Raw genomic sequence first — 14,354 nt, forward strand, 5'->3', positions numbered from 1 at the left:
CTCTAAGGCTCTAAAATATTTAGCCGTGCAGAAATTACCATCGTGGGCACAATCTAGGTTTTTGTTTAATCTGAAAATGTTTTTAAACAGAATACACAAAGTAAAACACTGTAAATAAAATAAGCACACCACAATTCTGAAACATGAACACATTTTATGATAAAAATCATACATTATCATTTTGCAATCTGTACATTGCAAGAAACTGCATCAGAAGACAAACGTAAAAAAAAAAAAAAAAATTAAATTAAATATGAAAAGGACAGTCTGATCAAGACTACTCATTTCCAGAACACTTAGCTCCACAATCTCCACAGCCTAGTGACATATTTGACACTTTACATCAATACTGTTGACAATGCAATACACCCAAAACATCTGATGAAAGAGCAGGTTTTTAGCACGTTAAAATGTGTGTGTACTGTATATTAAAGCATGCACGTGTTGTTGACTAACTATTATGGCAGAAAAAAACAACTCTTATGTTTAACATGGACCTTGTTTTTTAACTTTTATATAGTTAAAAAAGTTATGACAGAGGTCTGCACTTTTGGCCAGCTCAAAAACATTGGTTGAAAGCTATATATTTTTTTTTATCAGATACATGGGATGTTGCATAAGCATATTTAGCCTCAGCAAGCAAGTTTTTCCAGTAGTACTTGTGTTTGATTTTATCGATTTCTGTACAGAACAGGGCCATGTTTTTCTTTAAAGTTCCGCTTATTATTAATACCATCTGTCAGCTGTCCATGCACCAATTCACCTTCACATAATGACAACATCCCAGCGTATAACATTATATTCCCAAAACACTGCATGCTTCCAAGCTGGCGTTCCAAAACACCAACATCCTTTTTTTTTTTCAGAACAGCGTATCTTTTTTCACAAAGAAAATATCTTTATCTATATATCTTTTTTTAAAATTTTAAACAACATGGGGCACAAGATCTAAAGAAGAACAGATTACCGAGGAAAAAGAGACACACAGGAGTCTCACCAAGTGCTTAAAGCATTAGCAGTCAATGTGACATCTATATCGGTTTCCTAAATAAAACTTGAGACCGCTCATGACATTTTCTTATGCCTCGCATTGGGGTTTGACTCTAAAAATAGAACAAAATCTAAAAGCAAAATCCCCACAATGAGAACGGTATAATGCAGGTAGGTGCAAAATGAAAAGTGCATGGGCCAAGAGTGGAAAAGCTAAATACAGATGAACCACTGAAACAAGAACAATAACAAAGTCAGGGGAAACGGGCACAGTCAGTATCTGAGTCAAGGAACAGTACTGATTTAGTCAAAACAAACATGAAATAAACGTAATTTCTGTTTTTAAAGAAGAGTAATCTAGGAGCGAAGACGTGTAGGGCACGACAGGTCAAAGGCACAACACTAGACAAACAACTGGGACGGAGAGAGACTTAAACAGCGCCACCTAGATCAGAATCTAGGTTTCTTCTTTGAAATTAGACCTTAAACCTATCTGAACAATGGAAATGTACAATAGGATCCTGTGAGAGAGCCAAGGTCCTGTTACAGGAGCTTCAATGACTAATAATCGGGGCTGAACAAATAAACTCTCTCCAGGAGGGGGAAAACATTAACACAACCAAAGAAAGGGAAAGCCAACAACCACAAAGTAGCTCACAAACTGAAGTACTTTGCCTTCTTGATTTGACCAGACCTAAAAGGACGCGAGTTTAAGGAGGTCAACGTTTCTTAAATGTATTTAGAGAGAAAGAGACAACACTTTTAAACCACTGCAGACCATAAAAAATGTCACCTAAAGTCCACGAACATGATGCCATCTTAGACTGACCCCTAGATTCAGCAATATTTCATCAATAGATATGAAGAACCGAATAACAAAATACAGCCTGGATACCATTCAAATACTGACAATTTGTGATGTACTCACAGTAGATTCAGAGAAACCACAATGTAGATAGAAAAAAAATCTAAATACAGGAGATCAAGTTTATCTGCTTTTAAACAACAAGGGCAACCAGTTTCAAAGACAGAGATTCAATGTTAAAATAAAGCATGAAAGTATCGACCTGAAATGATATTAGTATTTCAAAATAAAAGAAATGGAGCCCTTTACATTCAAAAACATTCCACTGACGTGATCAGACTTTAAACAAAAATGAGTTAAACAGTTAAATAGCCAAAACATTACGGGGAGAGTTAGATCTGGTGTCAAAAAACTGCAACAAAGAGCCACTAATGCAGTTTTGCCCGGACTCAAAACTTGTGGGCACTTTGTCCAACAACAGTCTCCTGAACTATATGGGCCTGATACCTCTTACACAAGAAGTCTTCTGTTTTTTGTTTTTTTTTCTTCCAGTCATTGACAAAGTGTTTAAAAGGAAACACACAACCGAACAAATTCACATCTCGGCAACCAGGCTTTTAAAAAAAGTATGTTAGGTGTCGATTGAGAACCTTTCCCCAATCGAATAGAGAAACTCACCTCGATAAACAAAAAAAAAAACAACGACCACTATGGTACAGATATCAACAATTAAATGACTTGCATTCAGCCTCTTCATAATACATATGTTTTGAATATACATAATCCTCACATGCCCTAAAACCACATATTTCTTCGTTTTTTTAATTTCCTGTTTTGAAATATCCACAGCAACAAGGCAAAAAAAAAAAAAAAATTAAATTAAATCTAAGATGACAAAAGTCAACCGGAGCCAACTGGAAATGTGAGACATCTTCACAGCGATGGACACGCGATTTGGGGCATCTGACCGGACAATTGGCAGTATGAGTTCTCCCTTCTCCTCTCGTCCTTTCCAGACGGGTATAAATGAACAGTTAACAAAACAAACATGCCGCTTTGAAGACAAAATACTGCATGTTCAAAAGTCGCTTTCTTCTTTTTATCCGTCGCACCATCTGCTGTGCTCTCGGTCTGACCAGGCAATAGGAAATGAACGCTAATGATTTTACAGTGTAAGTTAATGTAGTTGTTATGAGAAGCTGTATCGACAGTCTATCTTGCACGCCGTTTGGAAGTCCTGAGGAGATTATGGTCATGTGGACGCAGCCGAATCAACCGGGGCAACTGAACCCCCCCCTTAAAACATTTAAAGCCAACAGCTGTAAAGATTATGATGATAATGACCCGGGATATGAGGAGGAGGTGGATGATGATGATGACGATGACGAAGTCTGCATAAATAAGCATTAGGATGAATGATGAATCCTTTCCTGTAATCCTCTCTCTGACCAGTCTTGCATCAAATGTGATGGTCTGAGGTTTAGCCCCGGACACATTTTTGATTAGTCGGTAATAGCGGTGATAGTTAGTGGTGGTGCTGATCGGTTAAAGTTGCAGCACTGCAGGGAGGAGGGGGACTGAAACCCCCACATTGGAAAGGCACAAGGGAGGAGGGGAGGGCGAGGTGAGGGGTGGTGGGCTGATGGGGTCAGCTGTATGGTGGAGGAGGAGCTGGAGAAAGGAAGTGAGGGATGGGAGATCTGTGTGGGCTCAGGCACCAGGTTCCTCACATCCTGGACCCCCTCTCCTGAAGGATCTGTGGAAGAAAACATGAGGATAATGATGAGCAGTGCAATTTTTTATTCATTTATTCATCAGTCTGCTAAAACACACTTGCAGTAAATATGTAAAAAATATTTACCTGTATTAACATGCATATATTTATATTCATATATATATATATATATATATATATATATATATATATATATATATATATATATATATATATAATAAGCTATAATTATTATTTTGTTTTGTAACAAAATGTATTAATAATAAAATGATTATAAGCATTATCATTCATTTTATTAACTAGTACTATTACTAATGCCATTATTATAATTATGATGATGATGATGATGATGATTATTATTATTATTATTATTATTATCATCATAATCAGGACTTTTTGAGAAAATGTAAACAAAATTGCTATTTAAAATGCTTTTTAAAAAAGCCATGTTTGGTTTGCTTATTTTAGGGCTGCTCAATGTGGCCATATGTTTTGATTTTATAATAACATGGCTATAAAATAATAATAATTATTATTATTAATAATAAATAAAAACTCAAATGCTATTTAAATGTGACAAGGTATGCTGTGCTTGTTTGAAGTGATCCACATTTTGGCCAATATTTTGTAACTATATATTTTATTCGTAATAGTAGTAAGTATTTTGCTATTAAAGTTTTTAAAGAAATTACACAAAATAAGGGAATGATAAAAAGTGTCCACCATACCTTAGCCTTCTCGGTGGGCTCGATAACAATTCCGTTAGTGGAGTTGTTGAGCTCCCGGGAAACGACGCACAGGAATTCGGCCTGGTCCTCGTTGCCATAGTTATAGGAGGAGCCGATACTTATGAGCTTGAGAAAGACAAGTTGAGTCAAGTTTATACCATAGCAAACAGATAAGCAACAAAAACAATGTCTTACGTAAGTCCTAAAGCAAGGTGTAGGCATTCTGTTTCTTAAAAACATGTATAATCTGTACAACCTATGCGACTGCGTAAGATCACGTACATCTCAGAATCGGTGGAAACAAAGCGGCTATCCAGACATCTTCTCTATGTCTGAGTTAACAGATGCTCCAATAAAATTCAGCAAAATACTCCAGACAAAGGATCTACACCTAAACTGGTCAACAGCACCACAAATGCTGGGGAAGCGAAGTAAAAACAAAGCTACCTGTTCAAACTTCCATCCGTCTGACATAGTGGACACCATCTGAGTGAGCTCTTCTTCTTGACATTGTAATACACGATACACATGCTTCACAGGGCCCTGTAAAAAACAATAATATTCTGAAATAGGGGCAAAAACAGACTTAAAGTCATTGCACAGGCTTTGGAAACATCCTTTAATCAGATAGTTAACTTAAAACAATGAATAACTAACTTATTTACTTTCCTTAATGTTTTTATGACTATATGAATATTGATCAACAGAACATATTTTTCCCCATACTGTGGTTTCTCCATTGTACGCAAAAGAACAGCATGCACATTCAAATCGTATTTTGCTCTCTACAAAAGTCATACATGAGGACATAAGGGGGAGAAGGGGCAGAAGTCTTCTTTGAAGAAAATTCTCAAATCACGTCTAAAAATCTGCGCTTGTCTACACTGAAGTGGTAGACCTTAAAGGTGGTGTGATTTTGACTCTGACATGCTAAGCTAACATACTTGTTCATCAGAAAAACAATGCTACAGTCTGTTATTCTCCTGAGAAAATGTGTGTTCCGGCCCGGAACGTGGGCCTCTGTTTTGGTTTGTGAAACCCGCCCACCGCCAATTTACCCATTCGTGTTTCGGAACCCCGGGTTGCCAGGTGGCGGAAAACAGAGCATATTTAATTTAATTCACAGAAGCTGGCAAACAAAAAAAAAATTTTTGAGTGGGAATCTGGCAAACTGCGTGTGCGTCAAGTCTGAGTAAGAGGGGTTGGGCTCCAATATTTTGAATTTGGACTGCAATACCTAGTTCAACCACTCTGTTTCAATCCTACATACATACAGCACGTTTAAACATTGATTCAAAGAAGGTTTGGTGTTCCCAAATTGGTCCTGGAGGCATCCCCACCCTTCGCATTTTGCTCATCTCCCTCATTAAACACACCTGATTCAACTCCTCAGCTCGTTAGTAGAGACTCCAAGACCTGAACTGGGTGTATCTGTTAAGGGAGAGATACAAAACGTGCCGGCCAGGGGTGCCTCCAGGACAGACTGCTTGAAGGCAGAGAATGAAATATTTCCTTTGAGCAATCCCAATCTGCACATCTGCTGAAAAACAAGCCAACAAAGCGTCCCGTTGTTTTCCCACATACCTGAGACGTTCTGTTTTCATTGTCTCGTATTCTCTCCTTCACCAGCCTCACAAGTGACGCGATGTTGTAAAACTCTGCTTCCTCCAGAACACCTGCAGCGGTCGGAGAATCGGTGAGAATCTATCACGCGGTTACTGCTTTACAGTAAATAAACATCCATAATCTTAAAAGCGTAGTTCACACCTAAATGAAGAACTTTTCCATTGTTTTTGTCTATAGAGTAAAATCAATGGGGTCCAACGACATTGGATTCCACTGACTTTCTCTGTGTAGAAAGAAAAACACTTGCCATTTTTTTTTTTTAATATCTTATTTGTGTATAAATTTGGAGCATGAGGCGAGTGAGAGATGTCAGGGGCCCGTTTCATAAAACAGGGTTACCAAATAAGCCAGGCGTATGTCATTTTCTGCATTGGTCTAAATAATTTTGAACAAAATCAACTGACAATAAAGTCAGACTAACTGAAATAAGCCTGACTGTTTTAAAAGCAGCCCCCAGATCTATCCTTTTAACACTACGTCCGTGCCAATATAAGATGATGATTATATACTATAAGACCAAACCCATTAATAATGAAAAAAGACATCGCACAATAATTCCCATCATCCCAATTTATAGCAATGACGCACGAAAAAAATGTGACAGACTGTAAGCCTTTTTAAGATCTCACCAGCCCTGCAGGAAATTATCTGTCACACGAGTACACTGAGGTCCCTTTCCACACACACAAAAAAATGATGTTTCTAAATGTAACTAGGTCACTACTGTTCCATTATGAAGTTTTTGAGGGCAGCATGCCCGGATCATCTCACCCTCCTCGGCGAGGTTCTTGTTGATGATCAACTTCCCGTGCCTCAAGTAGTTTAAGATGGGTCCGAAGTATGTGGGATCCCTGTCAATCAAATACGCCCCCGTCTCATCCTGTGAGAAAACACAACCGACAGGTTAAACGCCGCTTGTGGCAATTGCAACGTATCATTACTGTAGTTGTATTGTTGAATCATTTGTGAAATCCCCTTGAAAAACCGCTGATTCCATTAACATCAGGTTAACGTCACCCGAGCAGCAGGCAGAGTAATGCCCGATTATCACTCTTCAGAAGTACACTGAATGATTTTTACTAAACTAGTGCGGCAACAACAGCTTCTTTTTTTTTTTTTTTTCAAATGAGACGCTCTGGTGATTTGGAAACTTCAAACTGTGGCCATTTTTACATAAATTAACACTTCAGAGAGGAAATCCTCTGCAGAAGTGTAAATAACACTCGAATGCCCTGCTATAAAATACAGTTACTGGAGCGAAAGGTAACTGGTTAATCAGATAACTAACGGTCCGGAGTAGATAAGGAGAAAAAAAAAAAAACCTAGCTCCAAATACCCATCTGCATCAGTTTACCAAAAACGTAAAAATTCTGCTAACATTTAATCATTTACTTTCTTCTGTATAACACAAAAGAACACGCGTTGAGAAATGTCTCAGCTTTTTGTCCATACAGTGAAAGGCAATCGAAACCAAAAATCTTATATTATAATATTTCCTTTCGTGTTCTATATAATAAAAAAATATCACAGGCTTGAAATGACATTAGAGTGAGTAAATAATGCTATACGTTTCATTTTTGGATAAATTATCATTTTGATTGCATTTATTTGATATGGGATACTGTACAAATGCAGACATACGATCCTGTGCGATGTTAATGTTTTATAAGCATTAAAAATGACTGAATTTGCGATGCATGCATCACCGGTGTGAACCGAGCCTTACCTTATCCGAATCCAGATCTGGATCTTCCTGACATAATCGATACAGAAACGATTTAGGATCCCTGCACAGGGTCTGTTTGGTCGTTACGAAGTAGGTCCCCCCGACATTGAGCCGAACCCACCGAGATCCTGGTTTCTCTGTGGCTTCTGGTGACGGGGAAGTAGGGTTGCTCTTCATGGGGAACCCAAACACCGCTCTGGAGCCGGAGACCCCCGGACTGGACAAGCCGCTCCGGGGCGGAATCACCAGCGTCGGCGAAGGGAGCCTCACGTTCACTGAGCCCCTGATCTCACAATGCTCGGTCTGCTCGATGATGCCAGTCGCGTTGGGCTCAACGTGCAACTCTGCCATATTTTCGCAGCACAGACAGTCAGTTCCGTCTTGATCAGACACTAAATGCCTTTATTTAGCGCTCCGCGCGGCGCTGTTACGCTGAACGGACCGGGTTTACGCGCACTGATAACGACGACCGAAGCGTTGCGGTGTGTTAGTAACGCGCGCGCGAGGCGACATCGCTTACGATTGCCCCCAAAAACGCTACACTGATCCGTTCTGTTTATACAAACGACCCATGCAAGCTACAAATATTATGGGTGAGACTCAACTTATCACTTCCCGGTCAAGTAAATCCATATGTGACAAAATAAAAGTCTGGAGGGGGGCGGGGACTTGGAGTTTTTTTTTTTCCAAAGATAATGTGAGAATTATTTTTCTCATTATCATTTTAAACTAAAACTATTAACACGATATCTAGTAACAGAAATAAGGGCGCGACATATAAATATTATACCTAAAAACGAATGAATGAAACATTTTGCTTTGGTATATGAAATAAATTGGAAACTTAAAATACAAAAAAAAAAACTAATTTAAAATATGAATAAATACTATAGTGATGTATCAATAATACTAAAAAATACTGTGGAATTTGTGGATGATTAATTTTTACAACAACAACAACTTTTCAATTTAAAATGGTTTATTCAGCACAGATTTTTTTTTTTTTTTACATTTATGTGCATATTGTTTGGTAATCTTTAAAAAAAAAAAAAAACATATTACAGTAATGTTATATTTAATTACCCTTATAACACAAACCAACAAATAAAATTGCTGACATTAAAATAATACAGCAGTGATTCACAAACAAGTTTTCTTAGTTATTTCTTTTAGTTTTACATTGTACTGAAAGTACAGTTTAGCTTGAATGGAACCGAAGAAAGTTTTCAAAAGAAGCTTATTGACCAACTTTAAAATATGGATTTGGTACAAAGTCCCATTTCATTTAAAACGGTTTCAATGTCTCTTAGTAGGCTGTGCAGAGGCTCCAGCACTGGAGTGACATGTTGGTCCACCCATTCTTGAACGGTAGAGTCTGTGTACAGCAGACGCATCTCTCCTCTCACTTCATGCACCTGGCTCTCCACAGCATCAAGAATACTGTTGGAGGAAATGAGAGAAGATTTTTTTTATATATATATATATATATATATATATATATATATATATAAAGGATCTTATTAAGAATTCACATGAATAAGACGCATGGTGTAACCAGCAACCACATACTTTTGAAAAGTAGTGTAAATATTAGTATACACATTAAGAAACTTACATTTTCACTTGTGTTTCAATCTGTTGGGCAATAAGTGGGTTAACTGTCTTTTTTTGCCTGTGATAAGGTGTGAACCAGCCCCTCACGAACCTGTTATGCAACGAATGATACAAATGCTCGGTGAAAAGTCAGCCTTAGCTTCAAGACCATTTTAAAACTTAAGAGGCCCTAAAAACTCACATATTATTCTGAAAATGTCTCAGTTCTGCAGACTCCAGCAAAGACGCCAGCTTCACTATGAGTTCAGCTAGTTTTGCCCCAGCAAATGAGGAAGACGTCCTAGAAGACAATCTGGGACACACGAGCCAAAGAATATTCTGTAAATGAGTCTATTTTAAAGTAACCCTTGAGGTTTCTTAGTGTTACACTCATGCGTGCTTTTTTATCTTTTAGGGCACGGATATGAATATACGGTACCTCTCTGTGTCTTCTACATCCACGGTACCAAGTGTCTCAACCACCTTCTTTTGAGCCTCTTTAGTAAAGCCACCTGAATCACAGTGAACCGCTATAGTAAGTTAAACATTTTAATACTTATATACTCATCCGCCAATTTTTTAAATAAATATATAGGAGTGAAAATAAGTGATTCACCATGCAGAAGAGTTTGCAAGCAGGATGCAAGAGAGGGCAAACCCACAGGCATCAGCTCACACAAAACAGACAAGTGGTCATATCTTAAGGGCAAACAAAGAAACATATGTTGTTGCCTTGGCCAGTGAGACAATTACGATTCTACTGATGGTCAAGACGACATCTAACCTTTGCCATCCAGTTAGAGCGATTCCCTGTAGCTCAATGCCAGCAGACAGACTGGGTGCCACTTTGAGCCACTGTAAATGGTTGTCCAGATGTCTCTGAGTGCTGGTCACACAGGTGTGCACAGTGGTCGAGCCTTTAAAAGAGCTGGCGGCCCACTGATTTTTCATGCCGGCAGACTTATATCGCTCCATTAGCATGACTGGAAAAGCAAATGGAAAATAATCAAACTTTTTCGCGATCAAACATTTAATAGTAAAGTGAGTTTTGACCCAATTTACCAGTGTTCTCCACGTCTAGAGTAGGGCTGTAATCCCACAACATCGGTTGCACTAATCCAACGAGACCACTCTCTAAAATAAAACCATAAATTGGATAGAAATTGTTATTAGTATAATGCAAAAAATGTGTAAAAAAAAAGTGTTTATACAGTATAACAGTGTAAGCCACAAATTGGAAAATGCAGTATAAATCTTTAGGCATATAATTTAGTTTGATTTGGTCATCTATCACATGAGAATACATTTTTGTTTCCATTTGATTCACTTCATTTCAAGTTGACTCAATGTGGAAGATGTGGAACATTTAATTAAGATATTTTTGCCCAGCAAAGACAGTGGTGTTGACCTTTAACGTATCGAGGGGAAGGAGGTGAAAGTATCATAAGCATGTAAAAAGCAACTGAAGGGAAGTGACTGGTGTCTGACAAAAAAAAAAAAATAAAATTGCTCGAGTCAAAGACCGACCATTTATAAAGTGCATTCTGAGTGAACAACCTCTTAAATGTAGTTTTTAGTTGCAAAAAAATTTTTAAATCCCTTTTTATGCATGCATTTATACATATGGAACTATTGATATACGCAACAAAATCACGATAATCTTCCAAAATGGGTGATAAATATGTTAACAGCTCGCCTTTAATGGTCTCAGGAGTCATGGACCTTAGCATATCATCCCACATGATCAAGTTAAGGTTGGGAGAGCTCTCCTGAACGCCCTTTGCCACCTTAATGACATGACTGAGGAACAGCTGGTGAACACTCCGTCCTGGAACATCCAACCAATGTTTGGACTCATCTCCGTGACCGAGCATGTACACCTATTAAAAAAAAAAAAAAGGATTATTAATCATTCGTTCATTATAAACCTAGCACCCTAACCTAAAATGTCAAACATCTTTGAATACTCAGCGGTTTGCTTGTAGAAATTATTATACTGTAGCCAAGCATGCGGCATTTTATTGATTGAGTGACTGGCTGTACCTCATCGGCCCCGATGTGCAGGGTGGTACTTTTAGGGTGGAGCTTCATGACTTGTTGGAGCATCTCTTGCACCAGTCTAACTCCTGCATCACGGTGTGGGTTCAGGGTGCCCAGACAGTAGTCCACCTCCCGCAGATCTCTAAACACCTCGTGCTTCAGGACAAACTGAATAAGAAGATTTTAAACAGTTAAGAGTTTGAATATGCATAACTCAACTGAACAAATAATCCTTCCTCTCTGTAAATGACAAAAATAGGTTTCATAGTTACTTCCAAGTGTCCAAATGTCTGAACCAGGGGAACGATCTCCAGCCCTCTACTGTTCGCAGCATCCTGGATAGACACAATCTCCTCACGGCTGTTTGGATGTAAGGTGTTTTTATCCGTCAAATTATCGAAAAAAATAATAAAATGAAATAGATACTCACCTGTAAGGAGGCTGAGTTGTAGATTGAAGAACTTTCAGCTCTCCTTCATAAGGAAACATGTCCTCATATTCGATGAGCAAGCCATTGGCACCGAGATCAGCAAATAACTTGATCAGCTGTGGAAACATATTCGTGGTTGATTAATTTAAGTTTTATTTAAACAGTCATAAAAGAGTAAGTGAAGTTGTACCTCAATTAAATAGCCAATTCTAGGAGGCGCCCCTTTTAAGTCCAAATGCACGAACTTTTTGCAATTGCGCAATGGCTGGTCCATATCAGGTACAGTTCAGCGTCTTAAAGATATCGTCTTAAAGATAATTTTCACTTCATATTTATATCACAGAGTTAGCCTAATAACTGGTGCTCTTAATATTCACAGTCTTACTAAACTGTCATTTAATACGTGCTGATTCTGTAACTGGAAGAGGCTCTTCCAGTTATATTTCTTAATCAGCCTTGTTCCTTTTCAAATATGTACTTTCAGCTCATGAACGTGATGAAGCTAGGCATGAAAAACAACCTCTGTTTACAATACAATACCCACCAACGTGACGTACTTCCTGAAATGCACGATGGGCATTGAAGTTTTTTGTGCATTTTTAAACAAATAGCTATGCAGATGTAGGACTACAAGCGCTTGCATGTCCGCTCGAGACCGGAAGTTGTGAACGGTCGTTCGCCGCATAGATGTTATTTTAAAATAAAAGCGCATTAATTTAATGGTTTATCTTGACATCTAATCAAAATTAAATTTTATTGTAGCATTTAACAATATTAATACTAAAATGTCAGCCTATAACAGAAACTTAAAATGAATAATGATTTATATTTTATTATTCTATATTTCTCCTCGTAAATGTAAATAATTAAAATTTTAAAGTACAACTTTTTTTCAAACAAAGTAACTTTTATAATATAATATATTTATTTACATTGTATAAGCACATTTATGATTCTGGAATCTCTTGCAACAGAATTTGAACGGAGTAAACGTAGCAAATGTCACTCTCTAGTGGACAGTGTTTTAATGTACATTGCTAATATTGACATTATAAAATTTCATAATATTGACATTCTAAAATGTTCATTCATATTAGTTCAAATGTGTAGGTTCTTTTTAATCGTGCAAGGGGTGATGCATGAAATGTGAACAACTTTGAGGTTACTTGCATTTCACAGACCTATAAACCTTTTAAATGTCATAATGTGCGTCGTCACAATTGCTTGTTGAATGTCAGGAATACAGTAGAAATAACTAAATATTAGTAGAAATACTACAATATTAATAATAATATAGCTACTATAATCATCATCATCATACTCTCTTCCTAACTGTATTTTCCTATACTGTCTTTAGAAGACAAATGGACCCCTAAATAAACATATCTAAATATACATGCATGAATTGCATACAATAAATTGAATTCAGCACTACTTGACGTTTGTGCAAAATGTGTGTGACCGAGCGCTGTGCAGAACCACGCAAACGCCTCTGCGTACTATCCTCTGAACAGGAGGAGGATCGAGAGCCTTGCAGCACCACGAGGGGGCCTGATGCAGTAACACAGGAGCATCAGCAGTCCAAAAGAGCTTCACAGGACAGGCGGGAGTGCGCACTCGCTCACCCACAGAGACAGACCGCGATTGGAAGCGCGAGGCGGTCGGACCTTGCGTTTCGTTTCGCTGCCGCGCCGTATCTTTTTTTTTTCACGCGAGTGCCGAGGACCGCAAGGAGGGGAAAAAGTTGATTTCAGAGACTCTCCAACTAACGGGCATGGCCGCTCCCAGATCCCCCTGAACGCCAGGTCAGTACGAGCGGATTCTGCGTTCATTCCCGTGCTTCAAAGGCGCATTGTTGCAGATATAAAGAGTTGCATTGTCGGGAGCGTCGGAGCTGGTTGTTGCACGGCGGTTTTGCTACCTTGCGGCCAACCACGAAAGCCGCTTCGGGGCTCCGTGGTCGGGGAACCTGCTATCGTTGCTGCGGCAAAATTCTCCCATCGGGTCTTTAAATTACAGCCATGTGTTTCAACACGCAGTTCCCTCGCATTGAGACAAACGTTCATTTTCGCATCTGTTTATGTCGTGATTTACTGTTAAGGCTCAGACTCGTGTTTATAATTTGTGCTTTGTTTTGATTAAACGTTGACTGGTTTTTGGGTGATAAGCTGTCATCAGTCAAAGCGGCGCAAACGGTCCATTAAAGTTATTATGGGCAGAGAAAAATATATCTTTGCGTTTGGCATATTGTTTATTTTTCCCCTTTGGCAACAATTTGTACGCATTGTCGTGATCATTAGTTTGTTTCAGCGAGCTGCAATTAAGCACAGTAAACTGTTGGTTTGTCGCCCACTTCTGTATTTTGTTTGAAAGTTTATGGACCGACCCGACCCTTCCCCCTTGTTCTCCCTGCCTCTCTGTCGCCTTCCCCGGGGAGGGACCGCACCGGCGACCGTGATGAGTGACCAGTGCAGCCGCTACACAAACAAAGGCGGGTTACCAGGGGAAACGGGGCTCTCTACTTCTGGACTGGGTCTCCGGTGGGAATAGCGTCGGCTCATCTGCATCGGTCCTGAATGAACCGCTGGAACAAAGACAAATACTGTTGGACGTGTGAGAACCTGACGGCTGAAAATCACTTCGCAAGTAATGTCGATAACGCCTATCCCGCCCGCAAGGTC

At 38.8% G+C, this 14,354-nt stretch overlaps 3 protein-coding genes across 11 annotated transcripts in view; 1 reads left to right on the top strand and 2 right to left on the bottom strand.

The window, feature by feature from the left end:
• Positions 1-2,442: 2,442 nt before the first annotated feature.
• kctd2 (potassium channel tetramerization domain containing 2) lies at positions 2,443-8,233 on the bottom strand. The gene is made up of 6 exons (XM_043254075.1): positions 7,611-8,233; positions 6,656-6,764; positions 5,843-5,934; positions 4,706-4,801; positions 4,259-4,384; positions 2,443-3,551 (listed from the first exon to the last, which is right to left on the bottom strand). The coding sequence occupies exons 1-6, from the start codon at positions 7,959-7,961 to the stop codon at positions 3,522-3,524; spliced, it is 804 nt and encodes a 267-aa protein (XP_043110010.1). The 5' UTR covers positions 7,962-8,233; the 3' UTR covers positions 2,443-3,521.
• A 435-nt stretch (positions 8,234-8,668) lies between these two features.
• Positions 8,669-12,228, bottom strand: hexdc (hexosaminidase (glycosyl hydrolase family 20, catalytic domain) containing). Its single transcript, XM_043253148.1, has 12 exons — positions 11,864-12,228; positions 11,674-11,789; positions 11,516-11,603; positions 11,247-11,411; positions 10,900-11,083; positions 10,266-10,337; positions 9,988-10,186; positions 9,820-9,902; positions 9,643-9,715; positions 9,406-9,516; positions 9,226-9,315; positions 8,669-9,050 (listed from the first exon to the last, which is right to left on the bottom strand). The coding sequence occupies exons 1-12, from the start codon at positions 11,945-11,947 to the stop codon at positions 8,861-8,863; spliced, it is 1,455 nt and encodes a 484-aa protein (XP_043109083.1). The 5' UTR covers positions 11,948-12,228; the 3' UTR covers positions 8,669-8,860.
• Positions 12,229-13,225: 997 nt separating this feature from the next.
• The window catches only part of arhgap12b (Rho GTPase activating protein 12b), a 42,600-nt gene continuing 41,471 nt past the window's right edge, over positions 13,226-14,354 (top strand). For 2 of the 9 annotated variants that reach the window (XM_043253856.1, XM_043253855.1), the window contains exon 1: positions 13,228-13,478. The gene's annotated coding sequence lies outside the window, so the exon portion shown is untranslated. Of the gene's footprint in view, positions 13,479-14,046; positions 14,320-14,354 lie in introns of all 9 variants that reach the window. The other 7 variants (XM_043253857.1, XM_043253858.1, XM_043253852.1 and 4 more) reach the window with 6 other exon arrangements.

Source organism: Puntigrus tetrazona, chromosome 12, assembly GCF_018831695.1.
Source record: "Puntigrus tetrazona isolate hp1 chromosome 12, ASM1883169v1, whole genome shotgun sequence".
NCBI classification, from domain to species: Eukaryota; Metazoa; Chordata; class Actinopteri; order Cypriniformes; family Cyprinidae; genus Puntigrus; species Puntigrus tetrazona.